At 40.8% G+C, this 13,685-nt stretch overlaps 1 protein-coding gene across 2 annotated transcripts; it reads left to right on the top strand.

The window, feature by feature from the left end:
- Positions 1-245: 245 nt before the first annotated feature.
- tmprss13a (transmembrane serine protease 13a) lies at positions 246-13,684 on the top strand. 2 transcript variants are annotated; one of them, XM_074642070.1, is made up of 13 exons: positions 246-422; positions 4,807-4,978; positions 5,103-5,213; positions 5,882-6,055; positions 6,813-6,939; positions 7,387-7,479; positions 7,752-7,795; positions 8,851-9,013; positions 9,237-9,415; positions 10,639-10,737; positions 11,734-11,870; positions 11,968-12,120; positions 12,232-13,684. In XM_074642070.1, exons 1-13 carry the CDS (start codon positions 354-356, stop codon positions 12,244-12,246), a joined length of 1,536 nt encoding a protein of 511 aa, XP_074498171.1. In that variant the 5' UTR covers positions 246-353; the 3' UTR covers positions 12,247-13,684. The 2 variants fall into 2 exon arrangements, with proteins under 2 accessions (XP_074498171.1, XP_074498172.1); XM_074642071.1 differs by having other exon boundaries at positions 422-626.
- The last annotated feature ends 1 nt before the right edge of the window (position 13,685 follows it).

Below are 13,685 nucleotides of genomic sequence, written 5' to 3' on the forward strand. Positions count from 1 at the left end.
ATTCAATTACAGAGCTATTTTTTTCCTCCAGCATTTTTTTGTACAGCCTTTGAGCATATTATGAAATTCACAAAGAAGACATCCTGCATTAAACTGAAATAATGTTGAATTTATTTGTTTGTGAAAACATTTCAGGTTCAAGTTCCTGTCATTTTCTGCGGAGAAGAAGACATTTTGGTTCAGGGCCCTTACAACTCAGCTGGTGTCGTTGGAGCCATAATGGAGCTTGATATGTGAAACAAGCTTTTGACAGTCTCTGGCTGCCAAGAAAACAGGTCTGGCAGGTGGGAAACTGGTGCACTGGGCACGCCCGCCTATGTTAGCCAAAGAATGAAGGTCTTAGAGAATGATGGATGCTGGAAGTGGGAGGTGTCAGGCCAGGAGAGGGGGAGGCAAACCTACCTGTTGCTGCTTGGAAGAAGGTCAGTGACAAACACACAGTAGAGTAGAAAGGAAGTAGAGAAGAAGAAAAGACAGAGAAGAGGTGTTTAATTTGGCACCACCATACTCTAACCACTGCTCCGTGACTGAGTTAACACCTGGATGTGATAAAGCTCCACCAAAACTGCGCTCACCTCCACTCTCCGCTCTTTGCTGACATAAGTCCGATGGCAAAGCATGACATGGTACGTTCTTCCTTTGTCTTTCTCTTTCTCTTATAACAAAAACTCTTTGGCCTCTCCTCTGACTTCAACTTTTCTCAAATCAATAGTCTAACTTCCTCCTTGATCAATACTCACCTGTCGCCCAGACTCTGAATGGTGGCTCTTATCCTGTTTATCTGCTTCTCTGCTTGCTCTGTTTGAGTTTCAGTGTGTGTAAACTGGTGCGGCCTCCATAATCTTGAATAGTGCTGCTCATTGCAGGGGTTGACATCAGAGGTTTTATTTGTTTCAATTTACCTGCACGGCAGCAGGTCAGAAGGGAGTTTGAATATAGGTTTTGCCTAATCCACTTTCTATGGGGAAACACATTTTCACTTGCTTGAAACTCTTTGATTATAACACTTTTTTTAAGAGCTAATATTGTAATTTTGCTCTTCCTGGATTACTTTGTATATCAACTTTTCATGAGCCAAGAAAAAAAGATGTTTTCAGATTTCTGACAATGTCTTTCTGCTGATCCAATGGATTTCCAAATGATTTGATTGAGATGAGAAGTAGAATAATTGTGTCTTCCTGTAAAGGAAAACTTAATTATTCAGTTTCTCTGAAAAATCTAAAATTTGGAGATACATAGCTTTTATTGGATATCTATCTGTAATTACGACACCTGATGCAACACAACCATGTAAAAGTGTTGCAGTGTAGTGTTTCCTAATCCAAATCAAGAGTCTAAAGATAAAGGGTGACGTGTGTTAAGCCCTCAGACAAACTTGATTCACTGCTGATTTGGGGTTTAATAAATACACTTGACTTCAACTCTATTTTTCCCGGAAAGGCCAATTGGTTTTGCAGCATAGACTGCAAAATACAGAGAACATGAAATAACATTAGTAGGCGTAACACAGACTCATTAGCATTGCGTCAACGAACAAGCATAAGAATTTGTACCACAATGGGAAGTTGGCTAACGATCAGCACAAAATGTACTGAAGTTGTGACGAGCGCGGCTGAAAGTTTCAGTGGACTAACTCTTTGTTCTGTTTACTAAAAGAGGAATATTTCAGATTTGTTTTGGTTGCAGTCAAGCTCAGATCACTAAATGATGACTTGTATCTGCCTTGATTTCTTTTAGGCCCTGAAGACAAACATGAAGGGACACTTTAGTTCCCAGTTTTTTCATGTCGGGTAGCTTTGTAACGTTATATTATCACAGTTATTGTTTGAGTAAAATATTGACCTTTTAAATGTCATGTGAGCCCAACCTAATCTTAGATTTTTCTCAGTATTTTTCCATGATAATGGCCGATAGGGAAACAATGGAAGATGATACAAGTGTACTCTCCTGGGAAATGTGAAGAACCAGTTCCTCCACCTACGTCAGTTCAGCCATTTTCAATTAAGTGGAGCTGCCTATAGGTATATAGGTGTGAAACTTGATCAGCGTGCAATACAAATGATCTTATGAAACCCCTTTTGTAGCGGGTCCGCCCATAACCAGTGTCCCTTCCATAGATTGAATCCTTTCTTTTTTCAACAAAGGATTTTTTTTTGTTGCCCTGGCTGTTTTATGAAGGTGTAACCACAGTGATGAATGAAGAAGGGTCACAACAGTTACGGAGAGGCCATCCTCATTGGTTATTGGGAACTAAATCTTAGCTTTCTCTGCACTAGGGGTGGTGAGGTTAATGCTCAGGGCTGCACAACACTAATTTGACTATGTTGATAACACATTAACAGATGCTGATCATGTCAAACCTCTCCTATGCTGTGGAGCTTCTGTTAACTCATGTCCATTACGAAACTTGACCTCATTCTCTTTTGATTTAGCAGAAGAGATGGTAATTACTATTATCTAATACAATTAATGACACACTTTAAAGTTCAGTGAATTAGATCATTATCCATGGGCGTCCTGCCAACAGGTGTCTAGGCCACAAACAAGTTAAGTCACATAACATTCTCCTTTTGGGAGTTTTCATAACTCTGCTTTTATCATCCAACGTTGCATATAACACAAACAGCATAGCACTATAATAAGTAGGCTACATGTTGCAACTGTGTACAGTTGAATGTATTAGCTCAATTTTACTGGAAATTAAATAGATAGTTTGACATTTTGGGATATACATTTATTAGCTTTTTTGTTGAGAGTTAGATGAAAAGAGCAAAACCCCCGTAATCCTCCGTAACAAATCAGTGAGCTTTAGAGGTGACGTGTACAGATATTGTTCGGAGAGAGCCAGGCTAAGCTAACCAGCTGCTTGCTCTAGCTAGGCTACAGTTAGCATAAAGACTAGGGCTGTCAAAGTTAACGCGATAATAATGCGTTAATGCAAATTCCTTTTTAATGCCACCAATTTCTTTAATGCATTAACGCTACTTGCAATTCTTAGGTCGTTAGCGAGCTCAGTTTTAAAGCTAGAGTAAAGACACTGGTTTCATATGAAACTAAAAAACCCAAGGAATCCATTGGTACCAACCATGTCATACTAGTTTGTTGTGAGGAGGCTAAATAACGCTCTAAACTTACGCTAAATTTTGGCGAGGAAAAACTGGCATGGCATTTTCAGATAAAAATGTGTAAATAATTTGTGATTAATCGCGATTAAATATGGACAATAATGAAATTAAACATTTGAATCGATTGACAGCCATAATAAAAACACAAGAGTGGTATCAACCTTCTCATCTAACTCAAGGCAAGAAATGAAATAAGCGCATTTCCCAAAGTGTCGTACTATTTCTTAAACATATTTTTAATATTTCCACGCAGCTACAGTACAAACAAGTAAAACTAGCCACGCTCAGGGCTCACTTTTACCTCTGCCACCAAATGGGGCTTCTAACATAGACTATGTGACTTCTATGTTTTATTAATTATTTCATTTTATATCTATTCATTTTTTTCTCATTCTTGTTATTATTACTTTCACCTTTCTCTCCCTCCTGTTGTGGGACGGCTTTGGCTGAGGTTATTGCTGTTTTTAATGCCCTGCAACGGCTGCAAAAAATTTGAATAAAAATATATCTTAAAAAAACAAACAAGTTAAACTGGAGACCATCTTGCGATAGGATCACACCAGCCGCGACACCAAATCGGGGCGTTAAGTGTGGCGGGGGGCCCTTTCCCACTATGCCCCACCACACCCATCTTCGAATGATGACAACTACACACCTGTAACGTTCCGTGACTGCATCTTGCACGATATCGATGCCATTGCGCTGACAAAACACCTGGCAAAGTACTCAAAACCGCATTTGTGCTATTTCCCGCTACAGGATGATGACTCACACACAGACTCAAAAGGTGAAAACAATACCTGTCATAGCTGGTAAATATTAGAAGCTAAATCACCTGATCACTGACTCTCCTTGTCGTTTCGTAGTTAAAAAAATCTTCACTTCCTTCTTACATATTCAAGGAAGAAGGAAGTAAAGATTGTTTTTTACCATGAAACAATGCGGTATAGTCTTTCAAAAGGAAATTTTTGCAAGTCATTGTGTAAGAAATACAGAGATATGACTGGCAGTCGTAGAGGCCGTTGTTTAACCAGGTCCGACTAACCTATGTCTCTGTTTATCATGCGTCATTCAGAATGAGCTCATATAGAGGTTTAGGCAATTGGGTAAAAAAAACTGTTGCCACATAAACTGCAATGTAAGTCGCCTTCCTTATCTTCATTTGTGAACAGATGTTAACCTACCTATCCCAAAAACTCAAACACTGATTAAATCCTTTGTCTGGCGTACTTGATATTACTACCTGCAGCTGTGAATCAAAAAGGGCAGAGGAGATAGCGTGAACAGAAAAATTATGAAATGAACTGCTAATTCCTGATCTTTCAGACACTGTTGCCAGGCTACAACATGCGTGTTTGTGGGTAAGGTTATTACCCAGGTGTGGACTTAAACATAGACTTGATAATAGTGTCAGGATTGCATGGAGGACAATGGGCTACGTGCTCACTCTTGGCAACCAAAAGCAGGCAAGTGATTTGCCTCTCTAGTCTTTTGCCTATCTATTGTCCATCTCTCTACTGATATTATTATACCTAAAATAACATGGTGTCTTGTGTCCAAGGGTAATAGGTGACACAATAATGGATAAAGTGTGCTCCAAGTGTGTTTTTTTACGATAAGGGATCTATCTATATCATGATGTCACGCAAGTTATTTACTTTCCCTCTGTTTTTCCTCACAGAACGAGCCCCCTCCTTACTACACCATTGATGTGTACACCCTGCCCCCCCTCAAGTCCTATGACGAGGTGGTGTATGGCGTGGGTCCGGGCCTGACACCCCCCTCCTATCCACATTACGTCCCCCAGATGTCACCGACTGTTGCCGTTCCCCAAGTTACAAAGTCAAGCAAACGTGAGTGACATCCGCAGCTCCCACATTTTCCTGAGAATACAATGGATGCTGCCGTAGGATCGAAGCAAATGGAGAGTCGCCTCGAGGATTATTAATGTGTGTTTGTGTATATGTTTGTGTCCAGCCCCCAGCAGAAAGAGGAGGAGATGCTGGGAGAGTAATGCCCAGTGTTACGGAGGGTCAGGGGGAATCTTACTGGTGTTCGGTCTGCTGGCACTGGGCATCTGGCTTGGAAGTATGTGTTTATTCATACAGATCACTGGATATTGTCATTAATATTCATTTGCTGCTTGAATTTATTCAGGACTATTGTAACTGCATACAAAGTATATGTTGGTCACAATGTTTCGTGTGCCCTTGTGGTTATTATAGCAGATTTGTTTGCATTTGATTTTGGTAATAAGGCATACTTTTAAAAGGGATTGTAAGGTCCAACAAAATTATTTTATTGCTGGCATATAACGCTTTATTTAGCCATTAAAAAATAAACATTTTGGTTGCCAGGTTCTGAAATAAATCTTTGCAGTATCCTCCTCTAGCATCCCTTAACTTATAGTCCTTTTGTTTTAAGTTTGCCTTTTAAGATATTAAGATAAGCTGTTTGTTTCCCATTGCCTTTGAGCTTTGTTGGCATTCAAAAAAAGTTGGTAGTTTACATTTAGTAGCTGTAGCAAATTGAATTGTTAGAATCATTTATGGGAATTGGATTACCATGGGATGTATGAATGAGTTAAAAGTAGGTATAGATGTTGAACTAAGTGACGGAGAGAGAGGTGATGTATTCATTTAAGTTGCATTTCCTGTTCTTATTTCATGTCTTGTTGTTTTAGTCAATTGTAATAATATATAAAAATGCTACACTCTACCTTCACTTACCCACACTCATTGCTACCCCAACAACAGTTCGTTATGGCACCCAGTTGGCGACAGCAGCAATCCTCTTCAGTGATCACAATAATGGCAATAAGGATAATAATGGAAATGTGGCTTCGCAAAGCCGGGACATCTGCCCCAACAATACTGTCCAATGTGATGCGATAATGGACTGCGAAATGGGCACTGACGAAACAAACTGTGGTGAGTAGGCATATGCACACACGTAGACCTTCCCAGAACCAGACTAACACAAGCACAGATGGTGAAGAGGGATGGGCAGACACCTGACAGCCAAAAGGATATAGGATCTTTGTGTTGAGTTATCATACATATTGGTAATGGGTTAACAAAATAATAATGTGCTAGCACAAGTTTGTTTCAATGCCACTAATTTCTTAGTTAGAGTGAAGACAATGGCATCATATGAAACTAGAAAACCTAAGGAATCCATTGATACCAACCATGTCATGCCAGCTGGCCGGGAAAAAGGCCAAATAATGATCCAAACTTGCACTAAATTTTGGCGAGGAAAAACTGGCATGGCCATTTTCAAAGGGGTCCTTTGACCTCTGACCTCAAGATGTGAATGAAAATGGGTTCTATGGGTACCCACGAGTCTCCCCTTTACAGACTTTTTGATTGACAGCGATTGACAGATTGACATAGTAGCTTACATTCCAGTATACAACACATCAATTAACTTTGTGAAAATGTTATCACTTTATTATGTGATGTGAAGAAACAAAACGCACACAGCAGCATGCTTGCATTTGCCAAGTCTTGACAAGTGAAGCTAATTTCTTTTGAAACATTTGATTTTTGCTTTTACTATAATTGTTTGTAGTTGCAACAGCAGCAGCACACAGGCCAAAGACTCCACATTACTGTCGCATTGTGTTAAGCATAACCCACTAAAGAGACTCCATCTAAGTCGTTCTCTTTCTTTTGTCTTCCCCAGTGAGGTTTGGCGTGGACGGCAGTCTGCAGGTCAAGACATCTCAAGATGGCCGCTTTCTACCAGTGTGCAACAGTAACTGGAACCCGAGCTTCGCCGATAAGACCTGCGCTCAGCTCGGATTCAGAAGGTGAACAATCATCACCTTAACTCAGTTATAATTTTGTCGAAACTGGCCTAAAGTGTGCAAAACAACGCACGTAAAATAGTTTCAGAGCAGCAGCAACAGAACTCCAACATCAAAACATTTATCACCATTCCCCGTCATCCTTCGGAGCTAACTCAAGCTTCATGAAGAAGTCATTTTGCCAGACCCAATTTCAACAGCAGCTAGCGAACATGTGGGCTTCAATCTCCAACCTGTAATTTACCCACTGAGATCCATCTCGTTCCTCCTCACCTGCTGCTGTGTGTTTAGGGTTGAATTGATTCTCCACAGGGTCTCCCTGGGGTGTCTCAGTGTGACAGAAGCAGAATGAGTCTCCAGACTCAATCAGACGTTGTTTCGACAAAATGATCTCTGTATGTGCGAGTTTATCTCTTCAGCTTTCTTAACTGCCTTTCTCTCTATCTCCAGGTCCCATAACACCAGAGCAATTAGATCCCAGTCCATTGGTTTACAGATGACCAGCAGCTCGTCTTCATTTATACAGGGTCAAGTAAACGTCAGGTAAACAATCTAGTCCTTTACCCTCCTGTTTCATACACAGCTCAGGCTTAATCTATGATCCTTCCAATCTCTTCATTATGAAATCTATCTCATCATGTGAAATCTATCAATATTTGTGAAAGCAGTTGAATATATAAAAAATATGACCCCCACATACTTATTTTCTGCTTTTGTTATTTATAATACTATAAAAAACAGCAGTAAAGTGCACATTGGTTTACTGCATGTACTCATGATAACTGACATGTTTTTCTCATTGTGGCATTACGCAGTTCATCCTGTCCAGACCAGGAGGTTGTTGCCCTGCAGTGTGTGGGTAAGGAGCCTCCATCTGTTCCTAAAGTCATGTGTCACACATAGTCACTCCCCTCTCTCTGTCTCTGTCTCTATCTCTGCTCTAACTGCTGTGTTGAGCTTAGTGTTTCTTTGTTGGGAGTGATGAGGTCAGAGCCTAGACTGTGACCATCAACGCTGTACTATATTTGCACAATAATCTATTCCATGTAAATTGGTAGATTGAAATATGCAAAATGATATATACAATAGACACATTGATGTTTCAATCCGATCCGATTGTTAACAGGCCATTAAATAGGTGTTATCGGTCGCTATAAGCACCATAGATGTGGGTCATTAGGGGCCTACTACGTTGTGAAAGTGAAAGCAAAACATTCAAACAACACGTTTTAACATGTTGTAAAACTGAACGAAACGTTACGTTTTGAACACAAATAAAAAGACATCTTTAGGTTTCGGCAACAAAATCACTTTTAGGGAAAATCATTGTGTTTTGGGAAGTGGAATTTATCGCTTCTGAACACAAAGACAACTACCCATCGTTGATTTCACATGGGATGCGAACCCGGTCTACTGAGTGAAAACCACATGTTCAACCTCCACACCTTTATGGAGTTTCACACTGTCTACAGTAAAGCACCTGACAATCACTTCTGGTCCTGTCATAATTACTACGGTCGCCAGAGATCGCTGTCGTGTTCTTTTATACCTTCTTTTGGTGATCTACCATCTGAATAGATGATAAAACCTACTAGTGGGTGTAGTAGGCCCCTATTGACTCACATCTATGGTGCTTATGGTGACCAATAACCCCTATTTAATAGCCTGTCAACAGTCTAATCGGCTGGATGTTCCATGCAATTAACTTTATTTCATTGTTATGTTTTCTGTCAAATAAAACTTATCACAAGTCTAAACAAAAAAATTGTACCACATTTGTTTTGTAAAACAGTAACACCATTTCTCTGAAACTCACCAAACAATAATATTGAATTATCTTTCAACCATATATAAAGGATGTATTCACTGTTTCTTTGGTATTGTACAGTATCTTACATTGTCTCCCATTTCCAGACTGCGGTCGGCAGCAGTCTACATCCCGGATCATCGGGGGCAGCGTAGCTAAGGAGGGTCAGTTTCCTTGGCAGTTGTCGTTGCACTTCAGAGGATCCCACGTCTGTGGAGGAGTCCTGATCTCTCCTGATTTTGTGCTGACTGCTGCCCACTGCTTCCCAAGGTGACTGACTGCCAGAGAAAATCTGTCTTTCAAGAATCATGTTTATTTGTGTCTCAGTATCCATACTGTACATTGAAATGATAAAAATGCATATTGTCGAACTGATTCATTTCAAAGTTACAATGCAAAGATTCAAAGCTTCTATGCTGAAAATATAAGCACCAATTCCATATTGATATGAGCCCACTGCTTTCCCACTGACCAGTCTTTTTCTGTGTTGCAGAAGCAACCCTTCAGCTCTCTTGGCGGAGAACTGGAAAGTGTATGGTGGAGTGGTGTCTCTGGACAGACTGAATGAGCCCAACCTGGTTAAGAGGATCCTACTCAGTGAGATCTACAACAACAAGACTAATGACCACGATGTCGCTCTGCTCAAACTTGCATCTCCAGTTAGTTTCAATGGTCAGTCACATCTTCACTTCATTAAAATAATGTTGATGTTCATCCTACTTTCATACCTGAGGCTGCGGTCAGAATTCGGTCCTTACGTCGGCACCTTGTTAGTTGTCATGTTGGAAATCTGACCTCCATGCAGCAAGAGCTATTCGCGTTGGGAGGGAGTATGTGTTCATATAAGCAGTATGTAGTGTGGCCTGGCGTGGGAATGAATGGCTTGAAAGACAGTCCTTCTGCTGGCTGACTTAGGTTCAAGAGCCTGGGACAATAAACGTTCACTCTGAAACGTCCTTCAACAAGTCTCTACTTTTCTAAATCCTCTAGAAATTTCAATGTTCTGCGGCTGCGGAAAATAATAGGGATGTAAGAAAATGTTGAAAATCGCAATATTATGTTTTGGGATACTGCATCGATTCTCAAAAACACTATTGTTTTTTAATTAATAGTTTACATGCAAATATTAACTCAGTCATTACTTTATTTAATTTGCAAAGAGATGCATCCTCTCAGTGTATGTACCTCTCAAATTAGTGCTATGATGTTGGATGTTACAGGAACTGTGAAACATGCAAATACAGATCCCACAGGTCTGATTGCATAAAAAAGTTTAAAAAAATTACTCACATTTTATGCATATGGTGGTGTGTTCTTTGTACTATGACAGTTTTCCTAAAATTAGATTAAAAAAATTGCAATATATCGCCTTACTTACAGTATCTCAATATATCGCAATATTGAATCGTATCGTATCATGATGCGTATCGTATCGCCAGATTCTTGCCAATACACAGCCCTAGAAAATAATAGTATAAGTGGAGATCGATAATGTCATTGATTCCAATATTGATTGGAATTAATCTACAGTTGGATTCACGTTGTTTACATTTTACATTAAGAGGGATTTATTATCTGAAAATCATCATAAACATATATTGGTCATCATATAGTAAAGGTCTTTACATTCATAAACGATTTGTTAAGGAAACATAAACCAGAAATTAACATTGTGTCATATGGTAAAACCAATATGCAGGAAATGTTTTTCTCTTGCTGTTCAGTCTGAGCTTTCAAAGTCTGCACCGAGTCTACTGTCCTACTGGTAATCTGATTTGCCCAGCCCAGTGTGTTCGTGTGTGTGTTTGTGCATCTGTCTACAGTACTGTCCTTTTGAGCACACAAGGTTGCTGGTGTATTTGCAAAAATGAAATATGTCTTTTTGTGTTATCCAGCTCAAATCCAGCCAGCTTGTCTGCCAGCTTTTGACCAGCAATTTCGCGATGGAACCAGATGCTGGACCTCAGGTTTTGGCACCACTGAGGCAGGATCAGGTAAACTGGAATAATATTATATATAATACAATAGCGAATAAATGAATGCATGTAATGCTGGATCACTGCTCTTTACTAGGTCAAAAGGAAGGATTACAATCGGCAACAAGAATGCAGTCAGACCAGACAAACTAATCCAGAGAACTAGAGCAGTCAGGCAGATGACAGGAAGGAAGTACAGGCAGAATAAAGTCTGCACCCCCTACGGGAACATGGATGATTTATCAGAGTAACTAATGTCTGTCCTCTATATACTGAGACTGATAGCGAATGAGAAAGGTGGACGTAAAACTCAATAGTAATGGCTGATGGGCAGGTGCGGAATGACAACTATTGAACGACAGGGGAAATAAGTGCGCAACACCTGATTAACTCTTCCACTCCTTAACGTTGCCGGTGCCCTCGGCCGACTTTTCGGTCTTTCAGAGGCTGTAGCTCAGTTTAAGAGGTAGAAACTAGAAAACCTAATGAATCCGTTGGTACCAACAATGTCCTGCTGGCATGTCGGAAAGGATGCTAAATAACACTCCAAAGTTAGGTTAAATTTCGGCGAGGAAAAAGAGTTCCTTGACCTCTGACCTCATGACCCCAGATTTATTTTAATTATAATTTTATTTCTGATTTATTACTAGAACAACTTGACACACAGTGCTGAGCTGCATATCAGATTAATCTTCAGGTTCCCAGCTTTCAGATGATGTACACCACTTCTATGTGACATCTAGACTAAAGACCCCCTGCCCCCTCTAAAAAAGACTAAATGGGTCTATAGTAAAGAGCGGTGGAGTGGAAAAGGTTAATCAAACAAAGTGGAGACAAAAGAAAGGAAGAAATAACAGCGGACTAGCTGTTGCCATGGCAGTGCCTATATTTAACAATCAACTAATCCTATTCTTAAACTCAATGTAAAGTTTCACATGTATTCAGCCACTATTTTAACACATTTTAGAGTGGTGTTTGCCAAAATGAATGAGCACATTGTTTTCTCCAATACAGCTAAGATCTCCAAGGATCTGATGGAAGTGTCTGTGGACCTCATTGGTAGAACAGAATGTAATAGATTGTATGGAGGCTCCGTGACCAAGAACATGCTCTGTGCCGGGCACCTGAATGGAGGCAAAGACTCCTGTCAGGTGAGCAGTCAATATCAAGGGAGTCAGATGAATATACATTGTGCCTTTAACATCCTGTAAAACTTATATTTTACTATGTATGAACTATATTTTCCAGGGTGACAGCGGTGGACCTTTGGTGTGCGAGAAAGACAAACGTTGGTACCTGGCGGGGATCACCAGCTGGGGAGAAGGATGCGGTGAAAGAAATAGGCCTGGTGTTTACACCGACGTCAAAAGTGTTCTGCCCTGGATCTATAGCAGTATGCAGGTAACTGAATAAACAATGTAGGAGGGTGTGTTTGACATCCGAATGACTAAGATGTGTTTAGATTTAAGCCACAGATTTTCACCATCTTAACACTTCCTGTGCCCCCTACAGCAAAAGAGGCCATGAAGTCCCTCTTTCTACCCTTCCCCAATGCACCCTGCACTATGAAGTGAAGAGATGGGTGGATTTACACAGAAGAAATTAATTGATGAAGAGCTACTTCGGACAGTAAAGAAAGGTCGCTCAGTGGAGTAGCGGCATGATCATTTGCACAACTTGAACACGGGACTTCTCTGTTGGCGTTCTGCAACATCTATTCATTTTATTCCCCTGTCTCTTTGGTGTCTCACTCATACAGTACACTTGTGTTTACCTACATGTTGAGATTTTAAAGACGGCTGGCCCTTCTCTTACGTGTTCTGTGACAACGAAACGCAATCCACTCTACTGTCATCTCCTTAATTGGTTTGATTCTCTTTAAAAATGCTTTATGATTGTAGAGGTGTGTTTTTTTTTTTTCCTCAGGGACACATCTCAGGCTTATCAATGCTGACTATTGTTTACCATATTAAAGGGACTGTTTGTAACTTTTTACAGGTATAAATCTACCGGGTCGGAATCCCATGCGCGCTCGCATATGCGCACTCGCATATGCGCACTCGCGTGTGGCTACGCTCTGCTCCTCTGCCTGCTTGCCTTCACTAACACAACGCGCGCGTTCTCGCTGTCTCGCTCCACCTCCACTCGTGCATGCGCGCTCACTACACACTGCAGAAGAGTTAGTTTAGCTATGAGAATATCTAGTACAGTGGACGTTTGTGCAGAAATAACTGCTGCAGCTCCTCCAGACCAACAGAGGTTTCCCGTGTCTGGTGAAGTGATGGGGCTCCGCAGAGAGAAACGTTATCGTCTCTGACCGGGTGCCGGTGTCTCCCTGCGGGCGCAGTCGGGTGGCGATAACGTTTCTCTTCCTGCTTCAGCCCCGGCACCGACCCGCTTTTCCTGCTTCAGCCCCAGAGGCTGAAGCAGGAAAAGCCAACACCAGGATCAGCAGTGATTCATGGAGAAACCTCCGTCTGGTCAGCTAACATTACTGCCAAGCAGGTGAAATATAGAGTGATATTGTGGTTTTAGCTGACGTGTGTCGCCTCACTGTTTTGAGCGATGCTCGTTGATGTCTATGTAGAGCGACCAAGCGCGAGCCAGACGCTGACTTTCGTTGACTTAACGGCCACAGGTGCCGCTGTTAACAAGCATTTATGAAAGTTACAAATAGTCCCTTTAAGATAAAAAAAGGACACTTTATGTATTCACTTTGTAAATAAAGAAGACCCCTGACCCTCTATTATTGAGCTGCTGGCGCTCTGCCTGTGCACCTCCCCTTGTACACTCACACTGTGAAGGTTTTCTGAAAGTGTTTTTCTGACATCGTATGTCAATGTTTGTATTCTCTGTATGTCATATTTATGTACATTGGTAATGATGTTTAACAGATTTTTCTATTTCTGTGGGATCGCTGAACATTATACACTGAACATATATAAATAAAGATGAAGGAAGATCCT

This window comes from Sebastes fasciatus, chromosome 7, assembly GCF_043250625.1.
Source record: "Sebastes fasciatus isolate fSebFas1 chromosome 7, fSebFas1.pri, whole genome shotgun sequence".
Classification (NCBI taxonomy): Eukaryota; Metazoa; Chordata; class Actinopteri; order Perciformes; family Sebastidae; genus Sebastes; species Sebastes fasciatus.